Here is an 18,608-nt window from a genome sequence, read left to right on the forward strand (position 1 = left end):
ATATGAAAAAGGCACAGTCCTGGTAGCATTTCTTATTATCTTCAGGTTATTCTAGTTTTGTTTTTTTTTTTAATTTGGGAGAATGCAAAAATAAAATCTTCTTTTACTAGTCCATTCAAGAATCAGCTGTATCAGGGTCCTGAAACATCCATGTGGTGCTCTTCACCTGCCTATAGACAAAGAATACATTCTTAGGCAAAAATAATGGGATGGAGTTCATCTCACTGGGCACAAAGATATATGCACCCCAATATTCACTGCAACACCATTTACAGTAGTCAGGACATGGAAGCAACCTAGATATCCATTAACAGATTAATGGATAAAGAAGATGTGGTGCATATCTACAATGGAATATTACTCAGCCATAAAAAGGAACAAAAGTGAGTCAGTTGAACTGAGGATGAAACTTAAGTCTGTCTTTTATCTCTAAATTTTTTTTTTATTGGCATATAGTTGATTTACAGTGTCGCATTAGTTTCAAGTGTACAGCATGTTGATTCAGTTATACATGTACATATATTCATTCCTTTTTCAGGCACAGACTGGAGTAAGTCAGAAAGAGAAAAACAAAGATCATATATTAACACATAAATGAGGAATTTAAAAAAATGGTGCAGATGAACCTATTTTCAGGGCAGGAATAGAGACACAGACATAGAGGACTGACATGTGGGCAAAGTTGAGGGGAGGGGAGATTGGGATGAAATGGGAGATTACGATTGACGTATATACACTATCCTGTGTAAAACTGTTGACTAGTGGGAACCTGCTGTTATAGCATAGGGACCTCAGCTGGGTGCTCTATGATAACCCAGAGGGGTAGGAAGTGGAGTGGGAGGGACAGAGGTTCAAAAGGAGGGGATATATGTATATATACAGTTGATTCTCTTTGTTATAAAGCATAAACGAACACAACATTTTAAAGCCATTATACTCCAGTTAAAAAAAAGAGATTGTGATGATAGAGTCTATGGCAGGAAGGGGAAAATTGGAGAAAAACTAACAGCTAGAGTGTATCAAACTCCTATGGAGTGTGGGTATTTTACAGACCTAAATCACTACAGGAGTTATATAGAGATAGAAATTATTAAACTCAAACCATCTGTCACCTTCCATACCACCAAACTGGCCATCAGGAGCTTAGGGGATGGAAAGTTCTATGGAAGCTTCTCTGTATGGCGTTCTTCAGCTCCTTATTCCTGAGACTGAAAATGATGGGGCTAAGAAAGGGGGTGAAGACCGTATAGGTGGTGGCCATGAGCATGTTACTCTCCATAGAATGAGAGCCTTTGGGCTTGAGGTAGATGAGGGAGGCAAAACCGTAGTGCACGACCACTATGGTGAGGTGGGAGACACAGGTGGAGAAGGTCTTGTGACGGCCCTCAGTGGAGGGGATCCTCAAGATGGCAGCCACGATGAAGACATAGGAGAGGATGATGAGGAATAAGCACCCCAACAGGGCCGTGACACAGACCAGGATCACACCCAGGGTGACAGAGGCTGTCTCCTTCCCACAGGCCAACTTCAAGAGGGAAAGCACATGGCAGACAAAATGATGAATCTCCTTAGACCCACAGAAGCTGAGGTGAAAAACTATCAGTGTCAGCATCATCCCCATGACTGAGCCACCAGCCCAGCAGCAGGACACAAGGCGGGCACAGTCACGGGGGCTCATGAGCACGTTGTAGCGCAGGGGGTGGCAGATGGCCACGTAGCGGTCATAGCCCATGATCATGAGCAGGAAGGAGTGGGTGAAGCCAAACGTAAAGGAGAAGAACATCTGGCTGGCACAGGCCACAAAGGTGATGGAGCGGTGGGAGGACAGCATGTCCGCCAGCATGCGAGGGGTGACCGCAACAGTGAACAGGATCTCGGAGATGGAGAGGGCACACAGGAAGAGGTACATGGGGGTGTGGAGGCTGTGCTCCCTCCAGATGGTGCCCATGATGAGCAGGTTCCCCAGCAGTGTGAACAGGTACATCAGCAGGTACAGCAGGAAGAAGGTGGGCAGGAGCTGCTGAGGGAAGTTGGAGAAGCCGATGAGGATGAATTCAGACACTGTGCTGTAGTTCTGACCAGACCAGGATGCTGCATCTGGGGAGATCAGAAACAGAATGAAGGCACAGTGATTAAAAGAGAGGCTCTAACATAGGTAAATGGCAATCGAAGACCTCTACTAGCCTCACAATCTTCATCAGTAAGATGTAGTAAATCATAATAGTACTTTGTGCTCATGCCCATGGTCATTCACTCAGTCATGCCCGACTCTTTGTGACCCCATGGACTGCAGCCTGACAGACTCCTCTGTCCATGGGATTTCCCAGGAAGAATACTGGAGCAGGTTGCCATTTTCTCCTCCAGAGGATCTTTCTGACCCAGGGATGGAACCCACGTCTCCTGCATTGGCATGCAGATTTTTTACCACTGAGTCACCTGGGAACCCATAATAGTACTTACTATTTATTAATGTGATATCAATAAACTAAAATCAGCTCCCTAAGTGCTTAAGATATTGTTTGGCTACTGGGTTATTTTTATTAACAGTGATGGAAAGAAATAAAGGAATCTAGATTTGTAATCGTCAAAACAGACATGGATGATCTGGGTCATATTCTCTTGAATAGTGCTCCTGTTCTAGAAAACATATATTTGGTTATTAGTATTCTAAAAAAATCTTTTCTCTCTGATCATCTTTGTCCTTTTATTGAGTAACTCATTCATCTTTATTTTCATACAATTTATTGGTACTCACTTCTGGCAACCTATCTCACATTTTGTACTTGCTCTTCTAAAGAACCAAATGGAAAATTTGAAAATGAAAAAATGGACAAATATATGCCAGGAAAATGTGTACCAAAGGAAATCTGAGGCAGCGATCTTGAAAGCAGGAGCAATGAAATTAATTGTAATAATAGCCATAAAATCTCTGTTACCATATGTCAGTAAAAAGAACCAGGTTCCCTGGAGAGATGGTCTGGTCATGGAAGGAAGCTCAAGAGATCCCTATCAAGCTACCAACGGTTTTTCACAGAACTAGAACAAATAATTTCACAATTTGTATGGAAATACAAAAAACCTCGAATAGCCAAAGTAATCTTGAGAAAGAAGAATGGAACTGGAGGAATCAACCTGCCTGACTTCAGACTTTACTACAAAGCCACAGTCATCAAGACAGTATGGTACTGGCACAAAGACAGAAATATAGATCAATGGAACAGAATAGAAAGCCCAGAGATAAATCCACGAACCTATGGACACCTTATCTTTGACAAAGGAGGCAAGGATATACAATGGAAAAAAGACAACCTCTTTAACAAGTGGTGCTGGGAAAACTGGTCAACCACTTGTAAAAGAATGAAACTAGAACACTTTCTAACACCATACACAAAAATAAACTCAAAATGGATTAAAGATCTAAATGTAAGACCAGAAACTATAAAACTCCTAGAGGAGAACATAGGCAAAACACTCTCTGACATAAATCACAGCAGGATCCTCTATGACCCACCTCCCAGAATATTGGAAATAAAAGCAAAAATTAAAAAATGGGACCTAATGAAACTTAAAAGCTTTTGCACAGCAAAGGAAACTATAAGTAAGGTGAAAAGACAGCCCTCAGATTGGGAGAAAATAATAGCAAACGAAGAAACAGACAAAGGATTAATCTCAAAAATATACAAGCAACTCCTGAAGCTCAATTCCAGAAAAATAAATGACCCAATCAAAAAATGGGCCAAAGAACTAAACAGACATTTCTCCAAAGAAGACATACAGATGGCTAACAAACACATGAAAAGATGCTCAACATCACTCATTATCAGAGAAATGCAAATCAAAACCACAATGAGGTACCATTACACGCCAGTCAGGATGGCTGCTATCCAAAAGTCTACAAGCAATAAATGCTGGAGAGGGTGTGGAGAAAAGGGAACCCTCTTACACTGTTGGTGGGAATGCAAACTAGTACAGCCACTATGGAAAACAGTGTGGAGATTTCTTAAAAACTGGAAATAGAACTGCCATATGACCCAGCAATCCCACTTCTGGGCATACACACTGAGGAAACCAGATCTGAAAGAGACACGTGCACCCCAATGTTCATCGCAGCACTGTTTATAATAGCCAGGACATGGAAGCAACCTAGATGCCCATCAGCAGATGAATGGATAAGGAAGCTGTGGTACATATACACCATGGAATATTACTCAGCCATTAAAAAGAATTCATTTGAATCAGTTCTAATGAGATGGATGAAACTGGAGCCCATTATACAGAGTGAAGTAAGCCAGAAAGATAAAGATCATTACAGCATACTAACACATATATATGGAATTTAGAAAGATGGTAATGATAATCCTATATGCAAAACAGAAAAAGAGACACAGATGTACAGAACATTTTGGACTCTGTGGGAGAAGGCGAGGGTGGGATGTTTTGAGAGAACAGCATGTATATTATCTATGGCGAAACAGACCACCGGCCCAGGTGGGATGCATGAGACAGGTGCTCAGGCCAGGTGCACTGGGAGGACCCAGGGGAATCGGGTGAGGGGGGAGGTGGGAGGGGGGACCGGGATGGGGAATACATGTAACTCCATGGCTGATTCATGTCAATGTATGACAAAACCCACTGCAATGTTGCGAAGTAATTAGTCTTCAACTAATAAAAATAATTGAAAAAAAAAAAAAAAGAGATCTCTTCCACTGCCAAATGGAACTTTCATTGAAAATGTGTCGTTAAAGGATGCCAGAACCAGATTCAAAACATGCCTTCTGATCATCAGAAAAGGTGATCATGTGGGATGTTTCAAGAGAACAGCATGTATATTATCTATAGTGAAACAGATCACCAGCCCAGGTGGGATGCATGAGACAAGTGCTCAGGACTGGTGCATTGGGAAGACCCAGAGGAATCGGGTGGAGAGGGAGGTGGGAGGGGGGATCGGGATGGGGAATACATGTAACTCCATGGCTGATTCATGTCAATGTATGACAAAACCCACTGCAATGTTGTGAAGTAATTAGCCTCCAACAAAAAAAAAGAAATGAAAAAAAAAAGGTGGTCATGTGCAGAGGATGAAGGAATAAGCTAAATGACACCTTGAGGGATCAGTCAGAAAATCTGGAAGGTGAAATCCTACACAGAACAGTTGGTCTGTTCTCATCAATCAGCCAGGATCAAGAAAAAATGAATAGACATGCAAAGGCCATAATAACAATATACAATATGAGGTATTGATTTAGATCAATAGCTGGAAAGTATTTTTAAGGAACTAGTCTCTTCTGGTGTGAATGAATGATGAAATACAAATAATAGGAATTATTCTTAATTTAGTTATTCATTTAAATGTGATTTTTGTTATAAAAAGGCTTTGAAGGAAAATATATCCAGTTTAAAATCATATTGAAATATAAAAATTACACATATGCACACAGGATGGGCCTAAGAGGAATATTTTATGTAAGTTGAAAGAAAATTGTAGCAACCTGTGTATATATGATTAACACATACAACAATATACACTTGAATATCAGGAAGAAATATTCAACCTAACTTCAGTGAAATAGCTATAAAATAGAAATAGCTAAATCAGTACTAGACAGATAAAAAATTGAAGTTGGAAATTCAAACAGAGCTTAGAATTGCAATTTGGGAATTATTCATTGCAATTCTTTAATAATATTCAAACATTAGCTCCTAGACATACTTAGGTTCTTCACTAAACAAAATTAAACATTTTTTTCAAGTACGCAGAAGGCCTTAACCAAATCTTGCCCTGTTTTAGGGCATAGAGAAATCCTTCATTCACTTGGAAGTATAAATAATATATAGATTAAAATGCAGTAAAAATGGAAATTAGTAGAGAACCAGTAGCTTTCCAAATTCCACAAGTGGGAAATAAACATATTATTAAATAATCATTTGTTTCAGTAGTAAATAATACAATAAATGAAGAAATAATTAAACAATGTAAGCATCAAATGTCAAAGTTTTAACCTAAAACATTACTATGAGGGGCATACACATCTTTAAATATATTTATCAAGATACTTTGTCCAGGAAATAATGCTTAACACAATGAAAGTCAGGTGATTGGAACAGATTAATAAGATAGAAGCAAGGAGAAAATGCCAATAAAAAAACCTAAAATTAAAATTGGAACTAACTACAAAAATAAGGGATGCTTTTAAGTGAATAGAAATAGCAGTAATAAAATATAAGTTAAGAAATTGAAACAGAAAATGAAATGAATGTTCAGAAGCATATAAAATTGCAGAGCTAGTGCAAGAAAATAAAAGAGACCCTAGATATTCAAAAAAGTTTTAAAGAAACTGAAATGGTTAAAGACTTTCTCTTCCTATAATCATTAGTTCCAGTTTACAAGTGAGTGCTCTTAAACCTTTAAGGAACACTTGATAAATATCTTACGCATATGTTTAAAAAAAATGAAAGAAACCCGCTGAGCTCATTTCATCAGGTTAATGCAATCTGATTCTAAAGCCAGCTAAGAATGTTATAAGAAATGACAACTGCAGGTCCACTTTACCTATCCTTGCAAATTTTATAATCCATTAAAAGATATTACTTAACCAAATAAAATGATGTATTAACATTAGTGTGTTATGATCAGGTGATGTTGATATATGAATGACAAGAAGGTGCAGCATCATTAATTCATCCCATAAACAAATGGAAAAAGAAAAATGATAGAATTCTTTTGATCCAGGAAGGAATATATTTTCTAAAATTAAACTACTATTTATGATTTTCAAATTTTTTATATAATTGACATATAACCTTGTATTAGTTTTACATGTACAGCATAATGATTTGATATATGTATGTCTATTTGTGAATCTTTAAAAAACCTTTTTACACCACGAACTTGAAGGGGACGTTCTTGGCTAGATAAAGAATACATACTAGAAACCTAGCTAATATTATATACTAAGTGGGGACCTTTACATGCACCATTCTGTAGGAACAGGAATAAGTCAAGGTTACTCACGGTCTCTGTTGTTCTTTAACATGGAACTGAAAGCCATGAGCAGTTCTACAAAGAAAGATAGGAAGGGAAGTGACCTTATCATCTATCCAGAAAAAAATGAAAGAATCAAGATGTAAAATGTTAAAAATTAAATAAACGAGAGAGATATACCCCCCCCCCCCCGGGTAGTGAGAACGTTATAGAGTCATAGACACATTTTAAAAGTGTGAACCTGGATTAGACATGTTGTTTGTTGTTTAGTTGCTAAGTCATGTCTGACTCTTTTGCAACCCCATGGACTGTAGCCCGCCATTCTCCTCTGTTCATGGGATTTCCCAGGCAAGAATATTGGAGTGGGTTGCCATTTTCCTTCTCCAAGGGATCTTCCTGACCCAGAGACTGAACTCACATCTCCTGTGTCTCCTACATTGGCAGGGAGATTCTCTACCACTGAGCCACAAGGGAAGCATTGATTAAATCAATTTCATATCTCAGAAAATATCCCTTCATTATTCAGAACTTAATATAATAAAGGTGGCAGCATAAATCAAAGGGAAAAGATAAGATTGTTAACTTCTTTTTGATGGGAAAACTGTTCATTTCATGAAGCAAAGTAAATCTGAATTTCTGCCCACGAACAAATGCAAAAGTGGCATTCAGACAGATTCAAGACATAAATATGTAATATCAAGACATAAATATGTAATCTCAACCAAAGTTAATGGAAGAAAGGGCAAGAGAATTAGTTTTTTGATATTCAAAGATGCAAAGGCTAAGGATATTTTAAAAAAATGCAAACATCCACATTAAGGATTTTTATTCACAAAGGAAATTCTGGACAAAGTTATTAGGCAGATGGAACATTGGGAAAAATAATTGCATTGTGTAAAACTGACAAAGAAATACTATCTAGAAGAATGAACATGAATTAGAAACCTTGGTACAAATATGAGCAGAGAAATTACAGGAGTTTGTAAAGATGTGCCAAATGTAAAGATGCTTAGTAAAACAGGGAAGGGGAGTGGGCACACACACACACATACACACACAGGGGAATTTCACTGTATAATTATTTAATTCCCCCAATTAGAAAATGCTTGGATTATGGGGAGAAAAGAATCCTCCTACAATGCTGGTGAGAATGTAGAATGGTGGAAATTCAGAATAGGCTTGCTCTGTACTCCAGCAAATTTGGTCCTAAGTATATTTCAATTTCTGAAATCTTTTTGTAGGGGAGCAGGTAAGAGGATGTTCCTTTTATTAGTGGGGGACTTGGACAAGCCTGCAGAAGGCAGAAAGATGGGGTGGATGCAAACACTGGAGCCCCAGCCAGGTGTACACATAGCAGTGTAAGTGGATTTTTAAAAATAAAATTGAGTGAATAAAGCAAAAAACAAAGTGAACTGTCTATGAAAAGTGAAGTGAGGTTGCTCAGTCTTGTCCGACTCTTTTGCAACCCCATGGACTATAGCCTACCAGGCTCCTCCCATGGGATTTTCCAGGCAAGAGTACTGGAGTGGGTTGCCATTTCCTTCTCCAGAGGATCTTCCCCACCCAGGGATTGAACCCAGGTCTCCCACATTGCAGGCATACGCCTTACCGTCTGAGCCACCAGGGAAGTCACTGTCTATAATTCCACATAAAAAATATAGCACATGAAACTGCTTCCTATGAAAGGGGAACAGTTGATACATGTCACTGCACATTTGTCAGAATCCATAGAATGTACCACACAGAGAGCGAAGCTTAAGGTAAACTTGGAGTTTGGTTAATTATTATGTATCTATATAGGTCCCTCAATTATAACAAATGTATCACACTCATGCAACATGTAAATGACAGAAGAAACTATATAGGGAAGGAGGTAAGTGGGAACTCCATATACTTTCTGATCAGTTTGTCTGTAAACCTAAAAGGTCTCTGATAAATTAAAGCCCATTAATTTGAGAATTAAAAGGTTAAAAAGAAATGCATATGGAAAACTAGATAAACGTGCAAGAACATATACAAATCAAAGAGCACTCAGCTTCAGCCTCAGCATTCATGATCACTTTGGGCCACATCATTCTTTGGCTGTCCTTTTCATTGTAAAACGTTTAGCAGAAACACTGGCCTCTACTAATCAGATGCCAATAACATCCCCTTCTCACCATGAACTGTGACAACTAAAAAAATTTCCTGTTTATGTCCAAATGTGCTCTGTGGGCCAGAATCAGCCTGAGCTCAGAACCGCAGTCCTAGAAGTTGCCAGGGGCACACAGGCTAAGCGAGAACTAGGGATGCACATTTCTTCCTACCTGCTCTCTCCTGGCCCCCCTCTGCCTGGTCTGTCTCTTCCGAGAAATGGCCAGCAGGGAAGGGCAGAAGAGAGTGTCCGGCTTGCTGCTGTCTGTGGCATCCACAGGCAGGGGTGGGGGCAGACCTAAGGACTCTTCTCCCTGATACAGTGTGCTTTATCCCTGCTGACGTCTCCAGCAGACTGTTCCCAAGAGTCTGTCCATGAAACCAGACCAAAAGGGCAGTCCTCTGGGTATGGAGAAACCAGGTGGGACCTCAGAGGGCTGTCTGGCACCTGTAGTCTCTGCTTCCTCCTAGAGAGACTGCAGCCCCTATTGAGGGCTGAGGAGCAACTAGCTATGGGAGAGAAAAGCCTGAATACAGATGCCCAACCCCCTCAGGGTCAAGTCAGAGGGAAGGCAGGAGCTAGACAGGTCCAGAGTGAGAATCCACTGTGGTGCCCTCAGGGAAAGGGAAGTTGGAAGACTTCTCAGAAAAAGTGTAACTTGGAGCTGGGTCTTGGAGAACGACTTCTCTTGGGGGTAATGTAAGTGCTCAGGGTGTTCTAGCCAAACTGCAAAACCTCACCTCTCTTCTCAGTCAAGTTCTACCCTATTCCTGTTGTCCTGCTGATCTAAACCAGACAGTCTGACACTAGCATATGTGTCCCTAGGATAAAATATAAATATTTGACCTCTCATTCTTCATCTTGTTCCTGACACTCAGCACTTAAATTTGTTAGTATCTTAAGAGTGATAAGTTTCTTTTTTATGCTGATGAGATGACTAGAGGCTGGGGGCCTCTAGGTAGCTACAGGATGAGGACTGGTCTCCAGAAACACCAACCATGAGAAATTTTGTTCTGTGTATGCCTTGTCTTTACTGCTCTATCCTGCTTTGGCCCAGAGTGGTTGCTACTAACCTAGAAAGGAGGCTCTGGGGGAGACAGAGGTGTAAGATGGGAGCACTCCTGTGATGTGTATGTGTATTTGCTCAGCACTGGTGTGTGAATGATCTTCTATGAGACCAGAGGAGACAGAATTCAGTCCACCTGCCATAAGAGCTCGGAAAGCCCAGCCTCAAAAGGAGAGTCTGCTGTTGTTCAGTCACTCACTTGTGTCTGACTGTTTGTGATCCCACAGACTACAGCATGCCAGGCTTCCCTGTCCTTCATTCTTTCCCAAAGTTTGCTCAAACTCATGTCCATTGAGTCGGTGATGCCATCCAACCACCTTATCCTGTGTCGCCCCCTTCTTCTCATGCCTCCAATCTTTCCCAGCATCAGGGTCTTTTCCAATGAGTTAGCTCTTTGAATCAAGTGGCCAGGGGCTATAGATTAAGTTAAACACCAATAGCCAATGATTTTATTAACCATGGATCTGTGATGAAACCTTTATAAATGCTCCCAAAGCAGCACAATTTGGAGAGTTACTAAGCTGGTGACCACATGGAGGTGCTGGTAGAGTGGTGTGTCCAGGAGGGATGGAAGCTCCTTGTACATTCCCCCACACCTTGCCTATGGCTCCCTTTCTATTTGGCTGTTCTTGAGTTGTGTCTTTGATAATAAACTGGTCATAGCCATTGAAACACTTGTCTGAGTTCCATGAGTCATTCTACCAAAGTGTGAAATCTGAAGAGGGGGTGCTTTTTGGCCAATTCAGGTGGAAGTGTGGGTCCCACAGGAACCCAGTACTTGCAACTGATGTCTGAAGTGGAGGCAGTCTAGTGGACCTGAGCCCTTCACCTCTGAAGTCTCAAAGTAAGTTCAGGTAGTTAGTGTCTGAGTTGAAATGAATTGTAGTACATCCAATTGGTGTGCAGAGTTGGAGAACTATCCTTGGTGTGGAAAGAAGCCACACGGTTGGTGTCTTAAGTGTTGTGAGTAAAAGCAATTGGCCCTTATCTCCTTCTGTCTAGTCAGCAACACTGCCCACTTCACTCCTGTAATCAGCTTCAAATCTGGCCATTCAACAGTCCAGGGTGCCTGCACCTCCCACACCCTACCTCTCCCCATCTCTTCCTAGGTCTCATCACACCCACCCCTGCTATCAGCAGCATACTCCCCTCACAACATCCAGAAAGAGCTCTCTATATCAAGAATCTAACGATGCTACTTGTTCTTGAAACCAACTCCTTGTTACGACCACTTTGGAATGTATTAAAAGCTCTTGGAGCCTCACTCTCTTTATTTGACAAGTAGTTCTCACCTTGTTGGTATTGGAGAAGACTCTTGAGAGTCCCTTGGACTGCAAGGAGATCCAACCAGCCAATTCTAAAGGAAATCCATCCTGAATATTCATTGGAAGGACTGATGTTGAAGCTGAAACTCCAATACTCTGGTCACCTGATGTGAAGAACTGACTCACTGGGAAAGACCCTGATGCTGAGAAAGATTGAAGGTGGGAGGAAAAGGGGATGACAGAGGATGAGATGGTTGGATGGCATCACTGACTTGATGGACATGAGTTTGAGCAAGCTCCGGGAGTTGTTGATGGACAGGGAAGCCTGGCATAATGCAGTCCATGGAGTTGCAAAGAGTCAGAAATGACTGAGAAACTGAACTGAACTGAACTGAACCTTGTAGGATGGGTGTGAAGAGTAAATGTGATTATGGATTTTGTGTGTTTTGCAGTGAATCTGGAAAATAGAGGACATTCCAGGTAAGTTAGTTCCATTCTCCCTCCTTGTTGCATCCTACATTTAAAATTAAAATAATGTGTACTGCAATTTCCTCATCCATTCATCTGCCAATGGACATCTAGGTTGCTTCCATGTCTTAGCTATTGTAAATAGTGATGCAATGAACATTGGGGTGCTTGTGTCTTTTTCAATTCTGGTTTCCTCGGGATATGCCCAGTAGTGGGATTGCTGGGTCATACGGTAGTTTTATTCCTAGTTTTTAAAGGAATCTCCATACTTTTCTCCATAATGATTATATCAGTTTGCATTCCCACCAACAGTGCAAGAGGGCTCCCTTTCTCCACACTGCCTCCAGCATTTATTGTTTGTAGACTCTTTGATGATGGCCATTCTGACTGGACTATTGTAATCATCCTCCAATTAAAATAACTAAATAAAAATTAAAATAATAGTAAGAGAATAAAAGTGTAGGGGAATGTCTATGACAACATGCAGTTAAAGAAAAGAGCATTTAGAATGATTGCTTCCTTGAAATAGCTGCCTCTGCTTCACTGAGAATTGGCAGGGACCTTTCATGATAGAGCTGAGCAGAAGGCTAGAACCAGGTTCTTTCTCCAAATAAATCAACTGATGCTCATCTCTATGGATATCTTGTATCATGGGCCCAATGCTGAGTTAGAAAGGATTATGGTGCACAGCCATGGCCAAAGACAGAGGTGATCTGTTCCCTGGGCTTCTTAGGGTCCAGGGGAGAAGGTGTCATGTAACCAAGGATGAAAACACAGAGGGGTCTGAGGTGTGATGTGGGAATCCTAAGGGTCTGTGGGAGCTGAGTTTCAATCAAAGACCAGCCTGGGGCTTAAAGAAAACTGCTAGAGAGGAATGATGTCTAAAATGAGACCTGGAGGGTAAGTAGATGTGATACAGGTGAGGTAGGAAATAGGATCAGAGTTTTCTACATAGAGGGGACAGAAAAGTGCAAAATATCAAGGTGACAAAATCATGGTGCATTCAGGGACAATGGTGTGCCTGGTGAGCCCTGGAGAGTTAGATGTGGTTCGGGGGTTTCTGGAATATGAAGGCATAGAGGTGGGAAGGGTAAGAGCAGGCAAGACTATGAGGTCCATTTGAAGAGTTTGTTCCAAGGGCAGTGGGGTACCATAAATATTTTAAATACATTTAAAAAAGTTTATAAAATATTCCATGATATGAACATATTCATAAACATTTGGGTTGTTTCCACTTTAGTGATCCTATAAATGGTGTTCCCGTGAATAACTAGTACATGTCCTTTAGTAAATAATGCTTATTTGTGTTCCTTTGGGTCCGCACCTAGATGTGTAATTGCTGAATCATAGTGGAGATCTATGTTCACCTGGAATAGATGCTGCCAATCAGTTTTCCAAAGCGGTGATACCACCGAGTTGGTTTCAAGCACAAGCAGCAGCATCAGACTCTTGATGTAGAAAGCTCTTTGTGGATGCTGTGAGGGTAGTAGGCTGGGTGTGGTGAGACCTAGGAAGAGATGGGGAGAGGTTGAGGCACACTGGACTGAGTTGAATAGCCAGATTTGAAGCTGATGACAGGAGTGAAGTGGACAGTGTTGCTGACAAGACAGAGGGAGAAAGTAGTCAATTGTTTTTATTCATAACACTTATGACACCAACTGTGTGGCTTCTTTCCATATCAAGGATAGATCTCCAACTCTGGACACCAACTCAGTGTCCTACAATTCAATTCAGTTCTGACACCAGCTACCTAGAGTTACTCTCAGGCTTCAGAGGTGAAGGTCCCAGGCCCACAAGACTGTCCCCACTTCAGACATCAGTTGCAAGTACTGGGTGCCTGTGGGACTCACACTTCCATTAGAATTGGCCAAAAAGTTGGAACTTTCCATAACACACCTCCTTTTCAGGTTCCACACTTTGATAGAATGACTCATGGAACTCAGGAAAGTTCTTCAATTGTTATTCAGTTCAGTTCAGTTCAGTCACTCAGCCCTGTCTGACTTTCTGTGACCCCATGGACTGCAGCATGACAGGCCTCCCTGTCCATCACCAACTCCCGGAGTTTACTCAGACTCATGTCTCTTGAGTAGGTGATGCCATCCAACCATCTCATCTTCTGTCATCCCCTTCTCCTCCTGCCTTCAATCTTTCCCAGCATCAGGGTCTTTTCAAATGAGTCAGCTCTTCGTATCAGGTGGCCAAAGTATTGGAATTTCAGCTTTAACATCAGTCCTACCAAGGAACACCCAGGACTGATATCTTTTAGGATGGACTGGTTGGATCTCCTTGCTGTCCAAGGAACTCTCAAGAGTCTTCTCCAACACCACAGTTCAAAAGCATCAATTCTTTGGTGCTCAGCTTTCTTTATAGTCCAACTCTCACATCCATACATGACTACTGGAAAAACCATAGCCTTGACTAGACAGACCTTTGTTGGCAAAGTAATGTCTCTGCTTTTTAATATGCTGTCTAGGTTGGTCATAACTTTTCTCCCAAGGAGTAAGCATCTTTTAATTTCATGGCTGCAGTCACCATCTGCAGTGATTTTGGAGCCCCCCAAAATAATGTCTGCCACTGTTTCCACTGTTTCTCCATCTATTTGCCATGAAGTGATGGGACTGGTGGAGAAGGCAATGGCAACCCACTCTGGTACTCTTGCTTGGAAAATCCCATGGACAGAGGAGCCTGGTGGGCTGCAGTCCATGGGGTCAAGAGTCGGACATGACTGAACAACTTCACTTTCACTTTTCACTTTCATGCATTGGAGAAGGAAATGGCAACCCACTTCAGTATTCTTGCCTGGAGAATCCCAGGTATGGGGGAGCCTGGTGGGCTGCCACCTATGGGGTCACACAGAGTTGGACATCATTGAAGTGACTTAGCAGCAGTAGCAGCAGACGCAACTGAATGCCATGATCTTAGTTTTCTGAATGTTGAGTTTTAAGCCAACTTTTTCACTCTCCTTTTTCACTTTCATCAAGAGGCTCTTTAGTTCTTCTTCACTTTCTGCCATAAGGGTGGTGTCATCTGCATACCTGAGGTTACTGATATTTTTCCTGGCAAACTTGATTCCAGCTTGTGCTTCATCCAGCCCAGCATTTCTCACGATGTACTCTGCATATAAGTTAAATAAGTAGGATGACAATATACAGCCTTGATGTACTCCTTTTCCTATTTGGAACCAGTCTGTTGTTCCATGTCCAGTTCTAACTGTTGCTTCCTAACCTGCATAAAGATTTCTCAAGAGGTAGGTCAGGTGGTCTGGTATTACCATATCTTGAAGAATTTTTCACAGTTTATTGTGATCCACACAGTCAAAGGCTTTGGCATAGTCAATAAAGCAGAAATAAATGCCTTTCTGGAACTCTCTTGCTTTTTTGATGACCCAACTGATGTTGGCAATTTGATCTCTGGCTCCTCTGCCTTTTCTAAAACCAGCTTGAACATCTGGAAGTTCATGGTTTACGTATTTTTTATTATAAAAGACATGACTCAGAAACAGCCCAATATAAGGGGTGCATAGGGCAAGGTGTGGGCGAAGGTGCAAGGAACTTCCATCCCTCTCTGAATACATCACTCTACCAGTACCTCCATATGGTCACAAACTCTCCCAATTCTGTTGTTCAGGGAACATTTATAAAGGCTTCACCACAGAGCTATAATTAATTAAATCATTGGCCATTGGTGCTTACCGTAATCTAGAGCCCCTCTCCTCTCACTGAATGTCTAAGGGGTGGGGCTGACAGCTTCACTCCCTTTTCATGCTTAATCTTTCTGGAGACCAGTCCCCACCCTGAAGCTATCTAGACCCCCCAGCCTCTAGTTATCTCAGCACAAAAAAGACACTCTTACCAATCCTAAGATGTATGTGTGTGTGTGTGTATCTGGGTCTGTGTCTGTGTGTTAAGTCACTTCAGTTGTGTCTGACTCTTTGTGACCTTATGGACTATAGTCAAAGGAGCCAGGTTCCTCTGCCCATGGGCTTCTCCAAGAAAGAATACTGGAGTGGGTTGCCATGTTCTCTTCCAGGGGATCTTCCTGACCTAGGGATCAAACCCGTGTCTCTTACATTTCCTGCATTGGCAGGTGGGTTCTTTATCACTAGCGCCACCTGGGAAGCCCCAGTCTTAAGATAGTAGGAGTTTTATAGGCTGAGTGTCATGAATGAGAGACAAATACTCCAAAATTAAATATTTATATTTTATCAAAGGAAGGCATATGCTAATATCACATTTTCTGCTTTAGATCAACAGGGCAAGAGGGTTTGGACAGAACTTGATTGAGAAGAGAGGTAAGGCTTTCCAGTTTGGTTAGAAGATGCTAGGGAGGAGCCAAGATGGCGGAGGAGTAGGACGGGGAGACCACTTTCTCTCCTACAAATTCATCAAAAGAATAACTGAATGCAGAGCAAACTTCGCAAAACAACTTTTGATCACTAGCTGAGGTCATCAGGCACCAAGAAAAGCAGCCCATTGTCTTCGAAAGGAGGTAGGACAAAATATAAAAGATAAAAAGTGAGACAAAAGAGCTAAGGACGGAGATCCGTTCCGGGAAGGGAGTCTTAGGCGGCATTGCTTGGGGTAGGGTCCGGGCCTGAGTGCCCTGAGGACAATCGGAGGGAGCTTCTGTGAGTTGCCAACTTGAACTGTGGGAGACCAAAAGAGAGAGAGTAAATTAACTGGCCCGAAGACACTGCCGGCCGTTCGCAGAACAAAGAGACCGAGAAAGTCCAGAGAAGAGCTCGCAGGCTGCGGACCGGCCCAGCCCCGCCGGAGGCAGGAGGCAGGGGGGAGGGGAAGGTCGCGGCGAGACACAGGGCGCAGGCACCCGACCGGCGAGGGTGGGGACTGGGGCTGGGGACGCGGAGGGCAGAAGGCGCAGGCACCTGACTGGCGCCAGCGGAAACTGAAACTGGGTCCGTGGGAGGGAGTGGGCGTGCCACACCTGGGTAGAGTGCCGCCCACCAAGCCCCTGGCTGCCTGGACCGCTCTAACGGGGAAGGCACAGAGGGCAGGCGCAGCTTTTCGTTCCGCGCTTCTGTGGAACACCCGAGGGCTGGAACCTCGCACAGCGCGGGAGCACTCCATATAGAACAGCCGGGAGCCCGAGCAGCGCAGACGGAGAAAGCAGCGCCAGCCCGTCCCCGCGGCGCCAGCCCGTCCCCGCGGTGCCAGCCTGTCCCCGCGGCGCCAGCCCCTCCCCGCGGTGCCAGCCTGTCCCCGCGGCGCCAGCCCCTCCCCGCGGCACCAGCCCCTCCCCACAGAGCGACGGAACTAGCTACCTGAATAAGAGTCCACCTCCGCCCGCCTGTGTCAGGGTGGAAATGAGGCTCTGAGGAGACCGGCAAACAGAAGCCAAATAAACAAAGGGAACTGCTTCAGAAGGGACCAGTGCAACAGATTAAAATCCCTGTAGAAAACACCGACTACACTGGAAGGGGCCTGTAGATATCGAGAAGTGTAAGCTGGAACGAGCCGAACCCACACTGACCGCAACAGCTCCAGAGCAACAGCTCCAGAGAAACTCCTAGATATAATTTTACTTTTCTCTCTCTTTTTTTTCTTTTCTTTTTTTCTTTTTTCTCTTTTATTTTCCTTTAAAATTCCCTATTACTCCCCCATTACTCCTTAACTTTCATTTCCATAGATTTTTACGATTTTTTTAATTAGGGAGAAAAAAAACCTTTTTTTTTCTTTCTTTCTTTTTTTTTCTTTTTTCTTCTTTTTTTTCTTTCCTTTTTCTCTTCTATTTTCTATTTTTCTTTTTCTCTTATTTCTTTTAAAGTCCTCTAGTTCTCCTCTACTACTCCTTAATTTTCATTTTCAATACACTATAACCTTACAAAAAAAAAAAAGAAGAGAAGCCCTATTTTTAAACCGAAGATTATTCTCTCCCAATCTTGACTCTCTGTTTTCTACCTCAGAACACCTCTATTTCCTCCTTTCCCCTTCTCTTCCCAATCCAATTCTGTGAATCCTTGTAGGTGTCTGAGATACGGAGAACACTCTGGGAACAGACAGCTGCTAGATCTGTCTCTCTCCTCTTGAGTCCCCCTTTTCTCCTCCTGCTCATCTCTATCTCCCTCCTCCCTCTCCTCTTCTTCATGTAACTCTGTGAACCTCTCTGGGTGTCCCTAACAGGGGAGAATCTTTTTGCCATTAACCTAGAAGTTTTCTTATCAGTGCTGTATAGTTGGAGAAGTCCTGAGACTACTGAAAGAATAAAACTGAAATCCACAGGCAGGAGACTTAAGCCCAAAACCTGAGAACACCAGAAAACTCCTGACTACATGGAACTTTAAGTAATAAGTGACTGTCCAAAAGCCTCCATACCTACACTGAAACCAACCACCACCCAAGAGCCAATAAGTTTTAGAGCAAGACATACCACGCAAATTCTCCAGCAACACAGGAACATAGCCCTGAACGTCAACATACAGGCTGCCCAAGGTCACACCTAACACATAGCCCCAACTAAAACCCATTACTGGGCACTCCATTGCTCTCCAGAGAGAAGAAATCTAGTTCCACGCACCAGAACACTGACTCAAGCTTCCCTAACCAGGAAACCTTGACAAGCCAATCGTCCAACCCCACCCACTGGGTAAAACCTCCACAATAAAAAGGAACCACAGACCTCCAGAATACAGAAAGCCCACTCCAGACACAGCAATCTAAACAAGATGAAAAGGCA

The 18,608-nt window shown here is 42.5% G+C and overlaps 1 protein-coding gene across 1 annotated transcript; it reads right to left on the reverse strand.

The window, feature by feature from the left end:
- Window positions 1-604: 604 nt before the first annotated feature.
- On the reverse strand, window positions 605-13,413 carry LOC122439358 (olfactory receptor 10H4-like). The gene is made up of 3 exons (XM_043464431.1): window positions 13,283-13,413; window positions 7,013-7,057; window positions 605-2,097 (listed from the first exon to the last, which is right to left on the reverse strand). The coding sequence occupies exons 2-3, from the start codon at window positions 7,047-7,049 to the stop codon at window positions 1,136-1,138; spliced, it is 999 nt and encodes a 332-aa protein (XP_043320366.1). The 5' UTR covers window positions 7,050-7,057; window positions 13,283-13,413; the 3' UTR covers window positions 605-1,135.
- Between the last annotated feature and the right edge of the window lie 5,195 nt (window positions 13,414-18,608).

The sequence above is a fragment of the Cervus canadensis genome, chromosome 4, assembly GCF_019320065.1.
Source record: "Cervus canadensis isolate Bull #8, Minnesota chromosome 4, ASM1932006v1, whole genome shotgun sequence".
NCBI lineage: Eukaryota > Metazoa > Chordata > Mammalia > Artiodactyla > Cervidae > Cervus > Cervus canadensis.

What these genes read in the sequence shown, in the direction of transcription:
- LOC122439358 (XM_043464431.1), bottom strand. Translation starts at nt 7,049, where the DNA reads ATGGCTTTCAGTTCCATGTTAAAGAACAACAGAGACC. An exon ending in GTTAAAGAACAACAGAGACC is followed by an intron (nt 2,098 to 7,012) that starts GTGAGTAACCTT and finishes TGATCTCCCCAG; the next exon opens with ATGCAGCATCCTGGTCTGGT.